Source organism: Kogia breviceps, chromosome 13, assembly GCF_026419965.1.
Source record: "Kogia breviceps isolate mKogBre1 chromosome 13, mKogBre1 haplotype 1, whole genome shotgun sequence".
Lineage (NCBI taxonomy): Eukaryota > Metazoa > Chordata > Mammalia > Artiodactyla > Physeteridae > Kogia > Kogia breviceps.
The window spans coordinates 74,003,011-74,017,422 of record NC_081322.1 but is presented as its reverse complement, the minus strand read 5'-3'; the positions used below and the strand labels follow the sequence as shown (position 1 = coordinate 74,017,422).

At 34.6% G+C, this 14,412-nt stretch overlaps 1 protein-coding gene across 4 annotated transcripts in view; it reads right to left on the bottom strand.

Moving 5' to 3' along the window:
- STXBP5 (syntaxin binding protein 5) overlaps nucleotides 1-14,412 on the bottom strand; it is a 157,836-nt gene that overhangs the window by 52,321 nt on the left and 91,103 nt on the right. For all 4 annotated transcript variants that reach the window (XM_059083446.2, XM_059083450.2, XM_067010979.1 and 1 more), the window contains exons 10-17: nucleotides 12,372-12,526; nucleotides 11,107-11,179; nucleotides 9,631-9,778; nucleotides 9,360-9,427; nucleotides 9,065-9,105; nucleotides 7,982-8,202; nucleotides 7,309-7,487; nucleotides 1,746-1,871 (exon numbers count right to left, since the gene is read on the bottom strand). In XM_059083446.2, the coding sequence (XP_058939429.1) occupies nucleotides 1,746-1,871; nucleotides 7,309-7,487; nucleotides 7,982-8,202; nucleotides 9,065-9,105; nucleotides 9,360-9,427; nucleotides 9,631-9,778; nucleotides 11,107-11,179; nucleotides 12,372-12,526 (1,011 nt within the window). The remainder of the gene's footprint in view (nucleotides 1-1,745; nucleotides 1,872-7,308; nucleotides 7,488-7,981; nucleotides 8,203-9,064; nucleotides 9,106-9,359; nucleotides 9,428-9,630; nucleotides 9,779-11,106; nucleotides 11,180-12,371; nucleotides 12,527-14,412) is intronic.

Below are 14,412 nucleotides of genomic sequence, written 5' to 3'. Positions count from 1 at the left end.
TCTAAAGAGGGCAAGCTTCAACTCAGTTCCTGCTCACTACTGCCGACCAGAAATGGAGACTGGGGCCAGATAATCAAATTTTTCAATTAAAGCTCTAAATATGGATTTTCACATTAAATAGTCTCGGCAACTAGTTCAAATTTTAAAAATACACAAAAAAGGCTAAACAAAATATAACTGTGAGCCCAACAGGGACTGTGATCAACTGATTTGCAACTTCCTTTGAAACTTTCTATTGGTTCCTTTTCTTATTCCGTTTGTTTCTCTTATGGCTGTGCGCAGTAAAATATTAAAAAGGGAAACATTTGTGTTCTTACATGGTGGGGCCCAAATAAAAGACATTAGAGAATACTATCTCAGACTACAGCCAGTCTTAGTTGGGTGCATTAACTGCAAGAGATAGAGTAGGTGGTAGTAGCTATAAGGAGGAAGAAGAAAGATTAATGAGTCCCTAGGGCTAGAATCAAGGAAGGAGACAGTGACCTACACATAATAAATAGCTCTGGACTGAACAGTTAGCACGTGGTTTCTCTTATACCACAATGTTGATTTTTACTATTTACAACAGCCAGGACATGGAAGCAACCTAAGTGTCCTTCGACAGATGAATGAAGAAGATGTGGCACATATATACAATGGAATATTATTCAGCCATAAAAAGAAACGAAATTGAGTTATTTGGAGTGAGATGGATGGACCTAGAGACTGTCATACAGAGTGAAGTAAGTCAGCAAGATAAAAACAAATACTGTATGCTAACACGTATATATGGAATCTAAAAAAAAAAAAAAAAAAGAAAAAGAACAGTTCTGAAGAACCTAGGGGCAGGACAGGAATAAAGACGCAGAAACAGAGAATGGACTTGAGGACACAGGGATGGGGAAGGATAAGCTGGGACGAAGTCAGAGAGTGACATAGATATATATACACTACCAAATGTAAAAGAGATAGCTAGTGGGAAGCAGTCGCATAGCACAGGGAGATCAGCTTGGTGCTTTGTGTCCACCTAGAGGGGTGGGATAGGGAGGGTGGGAGGGAGATGCGAGAGGGAGGAGAAATGGGGATTTATGTATATGTTTAGCTGATTCACACTGTTATACAGCAGAAATTACATACCACTGTAAAGCATTTATATTCCAATAAAGATGTTAAAAAAAAAAAGACCCAACACAGCCAAAAATAAATAAATAAATTTATTTATTTATTAAAAAATAAATCAATCTATCCTATTATAATAAAAAGTATGTACTACTAACACTATATACTTGAAGGCATGAATTGATAAATAAAAATACACCTGTAGTATAGATGAATACTTTACTTAACTATTACTATGCCTTTACAATTTACACAAGTTAACTATGGAAGGAGAAAGAACAAATTATACAGCTATGGTTCAACATTTATAGAATCAATTTAGAACATAGTCTTCTGGGTTGATGTTGTTAGACCTTCATTATACCAAACATTAACAAGGAAATTATTTCTCAGAGTATCCAGGAGAGGATAGATTCACTGGTCCATAAGATATTTAACTTTAAATCAGGAAGCAGTATAAGCTTATCTAGAGTAAATTATTTAAAACAGAACTATGTTCTAAATAAACACTGAGTTTGGTCTGAAATTAAAGTTATACAACATCTTTTTAAGTGATACTATAATAAAGATCATCCAATCTGTTTTTAAAAATATAAAAATGCATGGAATACAATGAAGACACTGAGGAACACAGAAATTATACTTACAATCCATAGGAAGAATTAACTGCCAGACTGGTTATTTGCTGTGGTGGTTCTCCACTCACCCATACCAACTGAATAACTAATTCGGTCTGATAACCTGGAGACTGTTTAAGTGGAGAATTTTTAACTCTGTAAGAAAGGAAAACATGTTACCTGTTAACCATCTTCAATTATCTTATTAGCCTATGTAATTATAAAGTCATGCATAAATAACTATATACAAAATAACTTTACATATAAAATTGTAAAATATAAAAAATGTAAAAATCAGAATCCTGTCCTCTAGAATCATTTAGTCTAGTGGGAGATGAAACACCTAGATAAATCACAAAATTAAGAAATTATATGTAAGTTCCACATATAAACTGGGGAGGGAGGGGAGAAGGGAAGGGAGAGAATGGGAGAAGTGGATAGAGAGGGATGAAAGAAGAACAGGGAAGGATGGGGAGAAGAATGAAGAGAAGCAGCCACTTAGGTATTAAGAGGAAAAAAACCAAGTTAGAGAAAAAAAATCCAAGTTAGAAAAGTAGGCTTAAAACTTGAAAAAGGTATGGTATAACTAAATGAAAACTGGCCCAAAATATAAGGAGTTAAGGAAAAAGTATAAAAAATGTGAGCAATTTATTTTTGTTTGTATAACCACTTTTATTATTAAAAAAAAATCTTTTTTGACTTTGAGTTGGTAGTAGTTTTGATTGCCGACTCCTCCCCTAATAACTGCTGCATAGTGTTAAAAAAATTGCTTTTGCAAAAAATATGCCAACAAGATAAAGAAGTAGGAAAACCCATAGTCAAAAATTAACAAGTGTCTAAGTTTGGTCACAGTGGAAGGTGTGTGTAGTAACAGTAAAAAAAAGTCACTATAGCGAGACAGGCCAGGGCCAGACTTTACAGGGCCTTTAAGGTCCAGCTGCAAAGGTTTAATGTTGGTAGAAAGAACTCAGGGCTCTCAAAAAAAGCTAGAATTTGAGTCTTGGTTCTGCCACTTACCAGTCGTCTTCTTGTCTAGAAGTGGGAATAATATTACCTAATCACAGTATGACAGCACTGTGAGTGCCTATGAAAGAGTTTTGTCAATGGTCAGATTATACAAAAGTAATATATTTTCATTATTAAAGAATTAAAAGCCAGTGAAGATTTATAAGAAATATTTTGGAAAGATTAACCATAGAGGTATGCAAGACGAAGTACAATGAGACCCATGTGGAAGTTCCTGTGATTCTTGTGATGCGAAATAATAAGGTAGATTTCAAACACATGAAGTAAGTCTCCAAAGGGCTCGTAAACTCCATTAAGGTAGACACCTTGCAGTTACTTTTAATACTCCGGCAGAGGCAGTACTCAATATTTACTGAATGAATGAATGAGTTGGAGGCTGATTAGAGATAGAGGAGGGGAGAAAAAGAAGACAGTGGTTCTAAGTTCCAAAGAAGAAAAAAAGAAATAAAAAAGATGTCAAGATGAAGAGCTAGTTTTAGAGGAAGATGTGGTTAACTTTGAGGTGATGGCAGGATCTTCAAGTGAACTATTCAGCGACAGTTATACTCACTTGTACTGAGTGAATTCATACAAAACTTCACACTGGTTAAATCTGTTATAAGCATGTTAGAGGGAGTGAAGGGGGGGTTTTATAAATGTGAGACTTTCTAAGGAATAAAGTTACTTAGATATAATACCCTGTCATACTTGCAAACTTCAAGTGATTTTGGAAGATAAAATTTTTTTTAAATGTGAGCAATTTATTTGTGTGTGACTACTTTTACTATTTAAAAAAATCTACTTTTACTTTAAAATGAGAACATTTTTGATTGCAGACTCTCTCCAGTAATTGTTCTTGCAAAACATATATAAAGCCTGGTTACTCCAACAATTCTTGGGGCTTCTGCTCTGTAGTGAGTGTATAAAGGAAGGACAGCAGGAAGTCTATTCGATGTTCAATCTCCTGACACTGAACTCAGAGAATGCTTTGGATCATTTACTTGGTGCTTCTAGTGAAGAACACCAAGACACCAGACTTTTTGCTGTCCTACTTGCTAGATTCACTCTAGGTAAGAAAAGGGTCAGGATGTTGTCCAAATTTCAGAGTAAATGTGAATCACCGAGGGTACCCCTAAAACAAACTGAGTTGCGGTCACATCTGCCTGTGCAAAGTCTTCAAGTTAATACACTCAGGACAGTACACTGGCTGATGCAGAAGTTCGGATTTCCCTCAGGGAAACACCCACTGCTTGGCTAAAGCCATCCATCTTCAAAGACAAAAATAAAGACTGAGTAGCATTTCACCTCCACCAGAGATAGCCTCTGTTGATATAAGCACAGCCTGTAGAGTCTGAGTGTGCTATTTTCTCCCTGTATGAATTAGATAAGGTTCAAGGAAGTGTCCACCCTCCCTCTGGCATATTTATTTATTTATTTTTTGCGGTACGCGGGCCTCTCAACTGTTGTGGTCTCTCCCGTTGCGGAGCACAGGCTCCGGACGCGCAGGCTCAGCAGCCATGGCTCACGGGCCCAGCCGCTCCGCGGCATGTGGGATCTTCCCGGACCGGGGCACGAACCTGTGTCCCCTGCATCGGCAGGCGGATTCTCAACCACTGCGCCACCAGGGAAGCCCCAGGGATAATTTTAGTAAGTGCATATATGGGCACATTTAAGATGTAAGTAATGAAGACACACAGAAGTCATGGAATTCTTATTTTACTTAGTATGAAGGAACAAAAAAGTTCTTAAGCAAAAATAAGTCAAACTTGCTGAAAAATCCCCAATTGGTAAAAAATTAGAAACCGAATCAAGAAATGATGAAATATGTTACATTTTAAAAATACAAAATGTGGGGCTTCCCTGGTGGCGCAGTGGTTGAGAATCCGCCTGCCGATGCAGGAGACACGGGTTCGTGCCCTGGTCCGGGAAGATCCCACATGCCGCGGAGCGGCTGAGCCCGTGAGCCATGGCCGCTGGGCCTGTGCGTCCGGAGCCTGTGCTCCGCAACGGGAGAGGCCACAACAGTGAGAGGCCCGCATACCGCAAAAAAAAAAAAAAAAAAAAAAAAAAAAATACAAAATGTGGGTTGGGTGGCCGTTACGTTTAATGTCTACAATGGTTATATGCAAGTTACCATTTTAATGTTTTTAATATATACAAATTAATTTGTTTACTTTTTAAAGATAAAGGGTTGAACTTTTGTAAAAAGCTCTGTAATTTGTACAAATGTATTTTAAATGTCAAAATAATGTCTGGAGGCTTTGCAGTTTCAAAATAGTTTGTAGGTTTGGACTAATACCCTGCAAAAGCACAACTAAAATACTTAAATAAAACCAAAATTTTATTGGTAAAAGAAGTAAATTGAATAGCTGCTTTTAAAATGTTTCTTCAGAAAAACAATTATGTACAGGGAGGGATGGAGTGGGAGGCTGGGGTTAGCAGATGTAAGCTCTTCTATATAGAATGGATAAACAACAGGGTCCTACTGTATAGTACAGGGAACTATATTCAATATCCGATGATAAACCATAATGGAAAAACATATTAAAAAAAGAATATATATATGTATGTATAACTGAATCATTTTTCCAGACAGCAGAAATTAACACAACATTGTAAATCAACTAGACTTCAACAGAAAAAAAAAAAAACAACTCCCCAACCCAATTACGTACAAAAACATTTTGTATAAAAACAAACAAACAAAAATCTAAGTATTAGTTATTTTCACATCAATTTAGCTATATTTCTGCCTTTAAAAATTGGCTTTTGAGATTGTGGACTAAAACAATGTGAAGTTAATAAATAACTGCATTGACCTGAAAACTATTAAAATGGTTAAAAAAAAGAAATATAACTCAAATTGCTTATGATTTTAAAAAGTCACTAGTGAACAAAAAAAGTCACTAGACAAAAATCTCAAACTTGTTACCAGAAATACGTTACCAAAATAAACCTCAAAAACAAATTGTACTTTATATGCTTCTAAAAATTAAATTGACAAAAAGCAGGAGAAATACACATTAAAATCAGAAGAAATGGCATTAACAAAAATTTTACAAATTTAAGTTTAAAGTAAAGTAGTACAGAGTAAGTAACAAAAGGGAAAGATGTAGAATTCTTTTATTACCAAGTCGCATTCTATCTAAACGTATGCCAGACTGTAGCAGAAAGGAGGTGTGTGTATATATACCTGAGAGAGAAAAAAAGGGGAAGGGGAAGGGGTATGGGAAGTGGGAGTGGGGAGAGAGGCAGGAGAAACTTGAGACCTTTTTGAGAATGTACTGATAGGTGCTTAACCTCAATGCTTATATTCCTTAGGTCAGATCGGTCTCTCATCCTTGGCGTTACTGACATTCTGAACCGGGTCATTCTTTGTCACGGGGCACAGTCTTGCGCACCGTAGGATGTTTTGCATCACAACTGGCCTCTACACACTAGATGCCAGGAGCACCCCTTTTTCCCGTTGTGACAAATAATATCTCCAGACATTGCCAAACACACTCTGAGGAGCAAAATCATCCCCATTTGAGAACCACTGGCATAGAACACACAATCTCAAATTCATGTAAGCATATAAAGAAGGTTTAAAAAAAAACCAAACTCTACTTTTCTATAGATTTATATCACAAGTGATTGTCACATAAACCAATCTGCCTTATCTCTGGGGTGAATGCAGTTTTGATTACATGGATATTCTCCACAGGAACTGCTGAACCATTCACCAATAAAAGATTCTAGCAGATCTAAAGCCAGAACAGTATAAAGCCCGGTTCTGTTAACAAAGGCAAACTGTCTTTCTTGCCACCGGCCCCAGCTTGAACCTACTACAGCCTGTTTTCTGTCCCCCACTCTTGTACTGAATCTCTGACGTTTTCCACGACCAGTTTTAAGTCACTGCCCTAACCGACTTCTCTGTAAATGTAATACTTTTAATAAGTCATCATGAACTCCTTCAAAGATTTTAACTCTTTCCTCTTTTCTTTCTGTGCCATATTTAAGGCACGTATGCTTAACAAAATTTAACCACTCAATAACATAAATTGGACAGAGAAAAAGGAAAAATAAACTTTGTTCAATTTATTCCTGTAAAAAAGCAAAATGTATTCAAATCTGGATTTCCACAATAAAGGCATTTAAATAACGATACTGTGATGCTAGAGAAGATTCAGAAAAAGACAAGAAAATGATTACCCAACAACTGAATCTCTAAAGGCTGAAAAGACAGAATTTTCAGAGTGGAAGAAAGAAGCCTAAATATACATCTGATCCACATACAAATCCAGACTAAAAAACAATGACGGATTTAGAAGACGAAGCTTTATATAGAGGAAAGATCCATGCTCATCTACCAGTATGTTTAGAGATCAAACCTTAGTACTTTAAGGATAAAATCATGGAATGCAATCATATTTCTCTTGGTGCCACAGAAAAAAAGAGTTGAATTAACCACGGCGAAACACAAAAAGAGATGTGTTTATGTCATGTTACTCCATCACAGGAAGATGTTACTTCACTTTACGAATGCTTACAATTTATCTAAATTAAAAGATAACTTCCAAAACATCTGTACTTTTAGATAACTTACTTCAAACAGGGGACGTTATCACGAAGTCCATCAGATGAACTGCTACTGGTAGAAGGATGAGACTGAGGAGGAATGGGCTGAGGATTGGCACTCCCAACTGGTGCTGGCAAAGGTGGTGCCTGTTCACTCTCTGGAGATTCCACATCACTTATCTCATATAACAATCGAACTTCAAGCATCTGTTGTAAATACAAGCAAAAAGTTTACCCTCTCCTAATAATTACTGTTAATTTTATTACAGTTTATACATATACACACGTACACTACAGTGGAAAGAACATTTTTAAAGGAAAAATTTAGTGAGATTTCTAAAGGTAAGGATTTAGCAAAGAACAAAAATGTTCCTGACTCAGCTTTTTAAAAATGATCATGCGTATGTGTGCAAGTACACGCACACATACATTATGATTTTAGAACTTATGGCACTCCTGTTAATACTAAATTAGAGTATGCTCATACTTATATTAGCTTTCCTTAAATGAAACAGAATATATTTAAAGATTTAAATGTTCAGTAAGAAGATATACAAAGAAATATGACTTTTTGTCACAGAAGATAGGTGGCAATGTAAATACTGAGGTGTTTTAAAACTGACTGCAAAGAACCTCCTAAAAAATTCTAAAACTTTAAGATGTCAGACATCTGACACTGAAACTAATTAAGAGACTACTACCGGAATGACTTCTGTAATCACTTCTTGTTTGCTGAATCTATAAATAATGACATGAGCTGAAACTCCAGCTATGCACAACATTCGACTTTCTGGACACCAGGAGATGATCTGAATGGCATAAGGATCTTCATCTACAATGTCTGTGTTTGGCTTGTCATCTTTATTTCTTGACTTTTCAAATACTTTAGATGTCTTTAATTTATATAATACTTGCAGATTTACTAAAAAAAAGATAAAATATGATATCTTAATATAAAAAGAACAAATATCAGGTAATATTTAATCAGTCATACCACATAAGGAAAATAAACTATAGTTTTTGAACCACAGTTTTATTCCTAGGTCTACATTTCTCTACTATTCTTTTACATAATGCATTCACTGTACTCACTGACCGAAAAAGGAGTACTCATTGTATTCATTAAAAAGAAAAAAAAAAATCACCATTATGATGAATTTAAATTATCTGAAAAGAAAATGAGTAACAAAAAGATTTTGTAAAAAAAAAATTGCATAAATATAATAAAAATAATAAGGCACATATTTTGCTTTGCAGATTTATTTTCTACATATTTTCTCTCTGAAAGGTATCAATATTATCTAATACTTCTACATGGTGAAACATAATATACCCTCAGTTAACTGGATTCTAATTGCAAACATTATTCATTCAAAGCATTTTTTCCTATTTTGCTAATGTAGCGACCACATATATTTCGCAAAGACAACACAAACTTTTGTGACATAAGTTTAGAATCAGACATTAAAATTATTCATCAGATTTCTGTTGATTTGAAACATATTCCCACTTTTCCTATCTCTGAGTTAGGAAGAGAAGGTTTGAAGAAATACTGAAGAAAGGACTTGGGTATTTCTGCTGAAAATTATTCTTGACTTACTAATTAACATCCTTAAAATGTCTTTATCTATTATAAATTCTAAACTCATATACTTGATAAATCAGGTATTAAATTTATAGTCTCTAAATTTCAAATTAAATGTTGGTTATGCAATCATTACAAAACAGGCAATATAAAAGCAATGATTGTAGAGCATGTAACAAACACGATTCAGAATACTTACTCGCAGAAGCATCCCAGAACTTAACTGACCCATCAGCATGCCTGTGAAAAAAGCAAATGAGTTAAGAATGTGTTGAAGAAAAAAAAATTACATTATTTCTCTCTTTGAAGTTACTTAAAAAGATAGTCACCAAAATGAGGAAAAAGGTAAAATTTAGGGTAAACTGGCAGGTTCTATACAATAACTTATTTCTTATTATGTTACTGCAAGCACTACCTGCCCAATTAATTTTCATGCAGTCTTAATCATATTTAGTTATTATTGATTCATTAGGTGAAAATGGACTTTTACTTACCCTGTAATAATTATTTCTGAGTAGCTTTGAGCACCCAAGCCCCAATTTCCTCCATTAATGGGCCATTCCTATAAGAAAAGATTATTGTATAAAGCAATTTCCAAGGATACTATATATCTTCATAATACATCTGTGACAAGAGTAAACACCATATTTCATATTCAAAAAGGATTTTAATTTCTCTAGAAAAGGTATCATTATCAACCACTCCAAGGTGATAAATATAAAATACTGAAATGTAACAGTAATTACTAAAACTCATGTTCAGTACCTTTTTGCTGTAACCTTGACGTTTCTGTCTAGCTCCAACAGAATAAAGTGCAGGAATAAGGTCCACAGGACAATCAGCAAAATATTCGCAACATGTAACAGGGGATTCATGTATACTCAGCGGGTAGGGATTTTCAAATATAGGATATCTTTAACAACAGGAAAAGAAAAATATTAACTTAATGAATTATTACCTGATTAATACAACAATGAAAACTTAAAAAATATTTAAACTTATTTAATAATAAGTTATCCTTTGTTCCACATGGTCTTGCTATTTTCAAGAAGAAAAAAAAATTCATTATTACAGGTAGCATACACTAAGTTGATGTGAATTTAGGAATGCCTTAAAGTAAGGTAAATAATACTGTTCACTTACACTTTAGGGTTTCCCTATCTCAGTACTATTCCCATTTTGGATCAGATAATTTATTATGGGGACTGTCCCATGCATTGTGGATGTTTAGCAGGATTCCTGTCCTCTACCACTAGATGCCAGTAGCACCCCTCCCCACAACAGAAGATGTCTACACAGACATTGCCAAATATCTCTTGGGGGGCAAAATTGCCCCCAGTTGAGAAACACTGAAATATTGAATGGGTAAACTCATTTAAAACCATATTTAATGATTATATCTCAGGAAATAAAAATAAGTAATACAATGTTCTTCCATTCTAAAAATTTATAAGTAAACATACTATCATCTACGAACAAGTGGAATATGGGAAATACCACAAAAAGTTGCAAAGGAGCTATGGTGAGAATTTATAGATCAGATATGATATATCTGGTTAAGAGAGAATAAGAAAAGCTTGAAGAGGCTGCCTTTGAAAGTTAACTGGATTTTTGATGGCAGTGAAGCAAGTGGAATGTTTCAGCTGTTGGGAGCTACATAAGAAAAGACATGGAAGTGTGGTGTTTGTTTAATACACCATTCAGTTTTTCTAGCAAACAGGCACCAGGTTGGAAATGTACCCTTAATTCCTTCAGTGTAGAGTAGCAGGCTGAGAAACTGTTTTTACACACACACAAAAAATAGAGAACTACAGTGGTTTAAAGAAAAGAGTAACAAGATTGGGGTTGCATGTAAAACTACCTGACAATGTTCATGACACACGGCAACAGAAAGTGAATATGGGTGGAGAGACTACAAGAGTTTATCTGGAGGAAAGCTGAGATGGGATGAATTTTGGACGCATCTCATTTTGTGTGCCCCCAGAGTATCCAAGTATTGAGTTGAATCATGAAATTTCAGAAATTCAACAAATTTTGACTTAAACAAGAAATTTCTATGAGTAACATAACAGAGAAATTTGGCAGGTAATGAGAAATGTTTATCTGTAGTTCTAAACAGAGGTCCAGCTTATGGATATAAATGTAGCATTTTCAAAGAAATGAAACAGCCAATCCTATGCTAAAAAGACTCTTTTTTTCACCACACACTAAAGTAATTGCTCACCAAATTTTATTTCTTACCCATTTTGTGCAAGGTCTATAAGTACTAAATCCTTTTCTAGTAGAACCACCACAGCATATGGTTCTTGAAAATCTGGAATAGGAAAACAATGCATGAACAATAGTTTTAAATATGCGAGAGGACAGCAAATGAGATAACAAACATTTCTTGCTTAGTTTTTATTTTATTTTGTTCCATTCTCTCAAGTATTTAACATTCTGATATTATACTTCATACAATGCAAGGCCAGTATGTTTTAAATGAGATAAATCTATATAACACCCCATAAAAAATTATTTATTCTGTAAAGATGAATTAGACAAGACGCTCACAGTACCTTCCATGGTATTGCAAAGTCCAAGGCAGGACATGAACAACAAACCCCAAATTTAAATCTTAATACCCATAAGAACAACATACTGGATCTCATAGGAACCCACTAGAGTACTACTATAATATTATAATCTCTTTCTTGGGTATTTTCTATGTGCATGTTAACTATAAAATGCATTACATATTTATATCTCAATTAGCTTCAAATAAAGTAAAAAAGATCCAGCTAAATTCCTCTTGAAATAATAACATGCCAGTTGTAATGGTTAATTTCATGTGTTAACTTGTCTTTACTATGGTGCCCAGCTGTCTGGTCAAACACCAGTCTAGATGTTGCTGTGAAGGTATTTTTTAGATGTGACTAACATTTAAATTAGTAGATTCTGAGTAAAGCAGATTATCCTAAATAATGTGGGTGGGTCTCATCCAATCAGCTGAAGGCCTGAAGAGCAAAAACAGGAGGTGTTCTGAAAAATGCAATTTGCCTCAAGATGGCAACTCAGAAATGTGCTTGAGTTTCCAGCCTTCAGAATTCAGACTCACGACTGCAAATCACTCTTTCCTGAATTTTCAGTCTGCAGTAAGTTTTCACAATTTCTTTAAAATAAATTCATATTCTTGCTCTCTTTTCCTCTCTAAAATCTCCTATTGGTTCTGTTTTTTTGGAGAACTGTAACTAATACACTAGTAATTTAGAGGATTTTAAAATGTTTCTTAATGTGAACAGTTTTGTTTATTCTTCAAAGGCGCTTACTACTACTATGTAATATTACACAGATACAGTTTAAAAACAAAATTTACTTCTCAAATAAAATTTACAAAGTTATGAAGGCAGCATCTCTCCCATGTAAGAACTGGAACAACAGGATAAGCAAACTACTCAGGTAACATATAGGTCTTTGTTCTGAATAACATATCTATAGAGAATGAACTTTAAAGATACAAAGCTTACCATTTGGGTATGGGGTTTCACACAGCGTCAGGAAATCAACAATTGAATAGTCCATTTCTAGCACTGCAGTACTTTTCCCATGCATAACTGTTAAGCAAGGTCTTCTTCCTACAGTATCGTATGACAAACCTCCTGATAAAATAATAAAAGGTTCCCTAGAAATAAAACACATAGTTAGGATTACAAATAGCATAGTGGACAGCATTTTCTTGCTGTATCATACTTTTTTTTAGTGAAATAATAAAATCTTAAATTTTAACATTTTTACGCATCACTTAATTGAATACTCACATGTAGCTTTTTAAATTGTGTTAGGTAAGACCCAGGTGAGTTCCTGAAAATTAACCCACAGTAAGAATGAACACTGACCACATTTGACTCTCACACCTCCCCTTTGGTCCGTAATTTTTTTCCCTTTACCCTTTTCATACAATTTTCAAAATATTTTCTCTGGGTTTGTCCTGATAAGTCTCTTAAATGTACTGTCGTTATTTCCAATCCTAATAACCAGACCTTCTCAACAGAAATTCTAAGAGAGAATGCTAATACCTTAAGGCATCCATTGTAGGTAATAAATTAACTTCTCATTGATGCATCAACAATGTACTAGATACAAATCACCCTTGAGAAAACTGGTCGCTCAAATCATTTTCTGTAGGGCTTAATTCTCTCCTAGAACCTTGGCTGGTATGCTCTCAAACTACAACTTCCATGCACATCTATCAGCTGCCTTTTTGCCACTTCTAATCAGCCCTATAACTCTTGTCTCCCCATTAGTCATTATTAAATTTAATGATTTATCTAGATCTACTTTTAAATATATTTAAATATGCAAATAAGAAAAAAACTAAATATCCTTTCCTATGTTTTGGTCTGTGTGTATTTCTTTACCTTTGACCTGCCTGTTCATGTTTTTTGTCCATGCTTTATTGGATTAGTAACTCTTTTCTAATTGGTTTGTAAGAGTTCTTTGCATTCTAAGGAAATTAGCTCTTGATCTGCCAAATGTACCTTCCCATTTGTTGGTGGGGAAGTTGTTTATGGTGCATTATATAGATGATTTAAAATGTTCCATGTATGATTTTCTTAAATCTCTTCATTTACAATTTTTTAGGTAGTTTCATAATGCTTACTCTAAGTCCAGTGTAGCTATCTCCCTCCTCTCACACTTAGTACAAGCAGTATGTAATAATATGTAATGGTTAAAAGTGCTAGTTCTGGAACTAAACTGTCTGTTTAAATCTCAGCTCTGGCTTTACTTTCTGTATGACCTTGGATAAGGGGCTTAATCTCTCTATGCCTAGCTTCTCCATCTGTAACACGGAGATAGAGTGATAAATATCTGTTTTCAGACAATTATTGAATTAATATTTGCAAAACACTGGGGACAGTGCCTGGCACACAGACCACCCTTAGTAAGAACTACCTAGTATTATCGTCATTACCATCAAATAATCATTATCATCCATTGAGCTAATTTATTTTGCTTATTGTTTTCCTCATGAAAATGTAACCTCCATGAGGGCAAGGGTTTTTGTCCACTTTGTTCACTGCTGTATACAAAACAGTGCCTCATTGGTAAATGAATGAATTAACAGAAATGTATGTTATGTTAACCACTGTCTAAGTGATTAACGTTTAGATTTTTCAGCACTAAACTGTTTTGGGTAAGCTTAGTTTTTCAGCTAAGTGACAGTAACCAGATCTTAAATCTCTGTCCTGAATAGAACTGTATACCCATACATTCACTGCTCTAATCTCTTGGCTTACTGTGATTATTGACTGTGGTCAGGAAAGTATATTTAATTTTCTTCTACTTTTCATCACATATAGTGAATAAACAGTATCTATTTCTTCTCGTCTGTATTTTGAAATAAAACATACAACTGAACATAAAATACTAAGAAGAAGGGTGAAGAGCCTAACAACTTATACTCTTATAGAATGAGAGGCCTGGGCCAGGTATTTTATATGTAGTGTTTCAAGAATAGTCTGACAAGTTTGTTTTTACATATAGCCAACTTAAAAAAAAACAAGTATT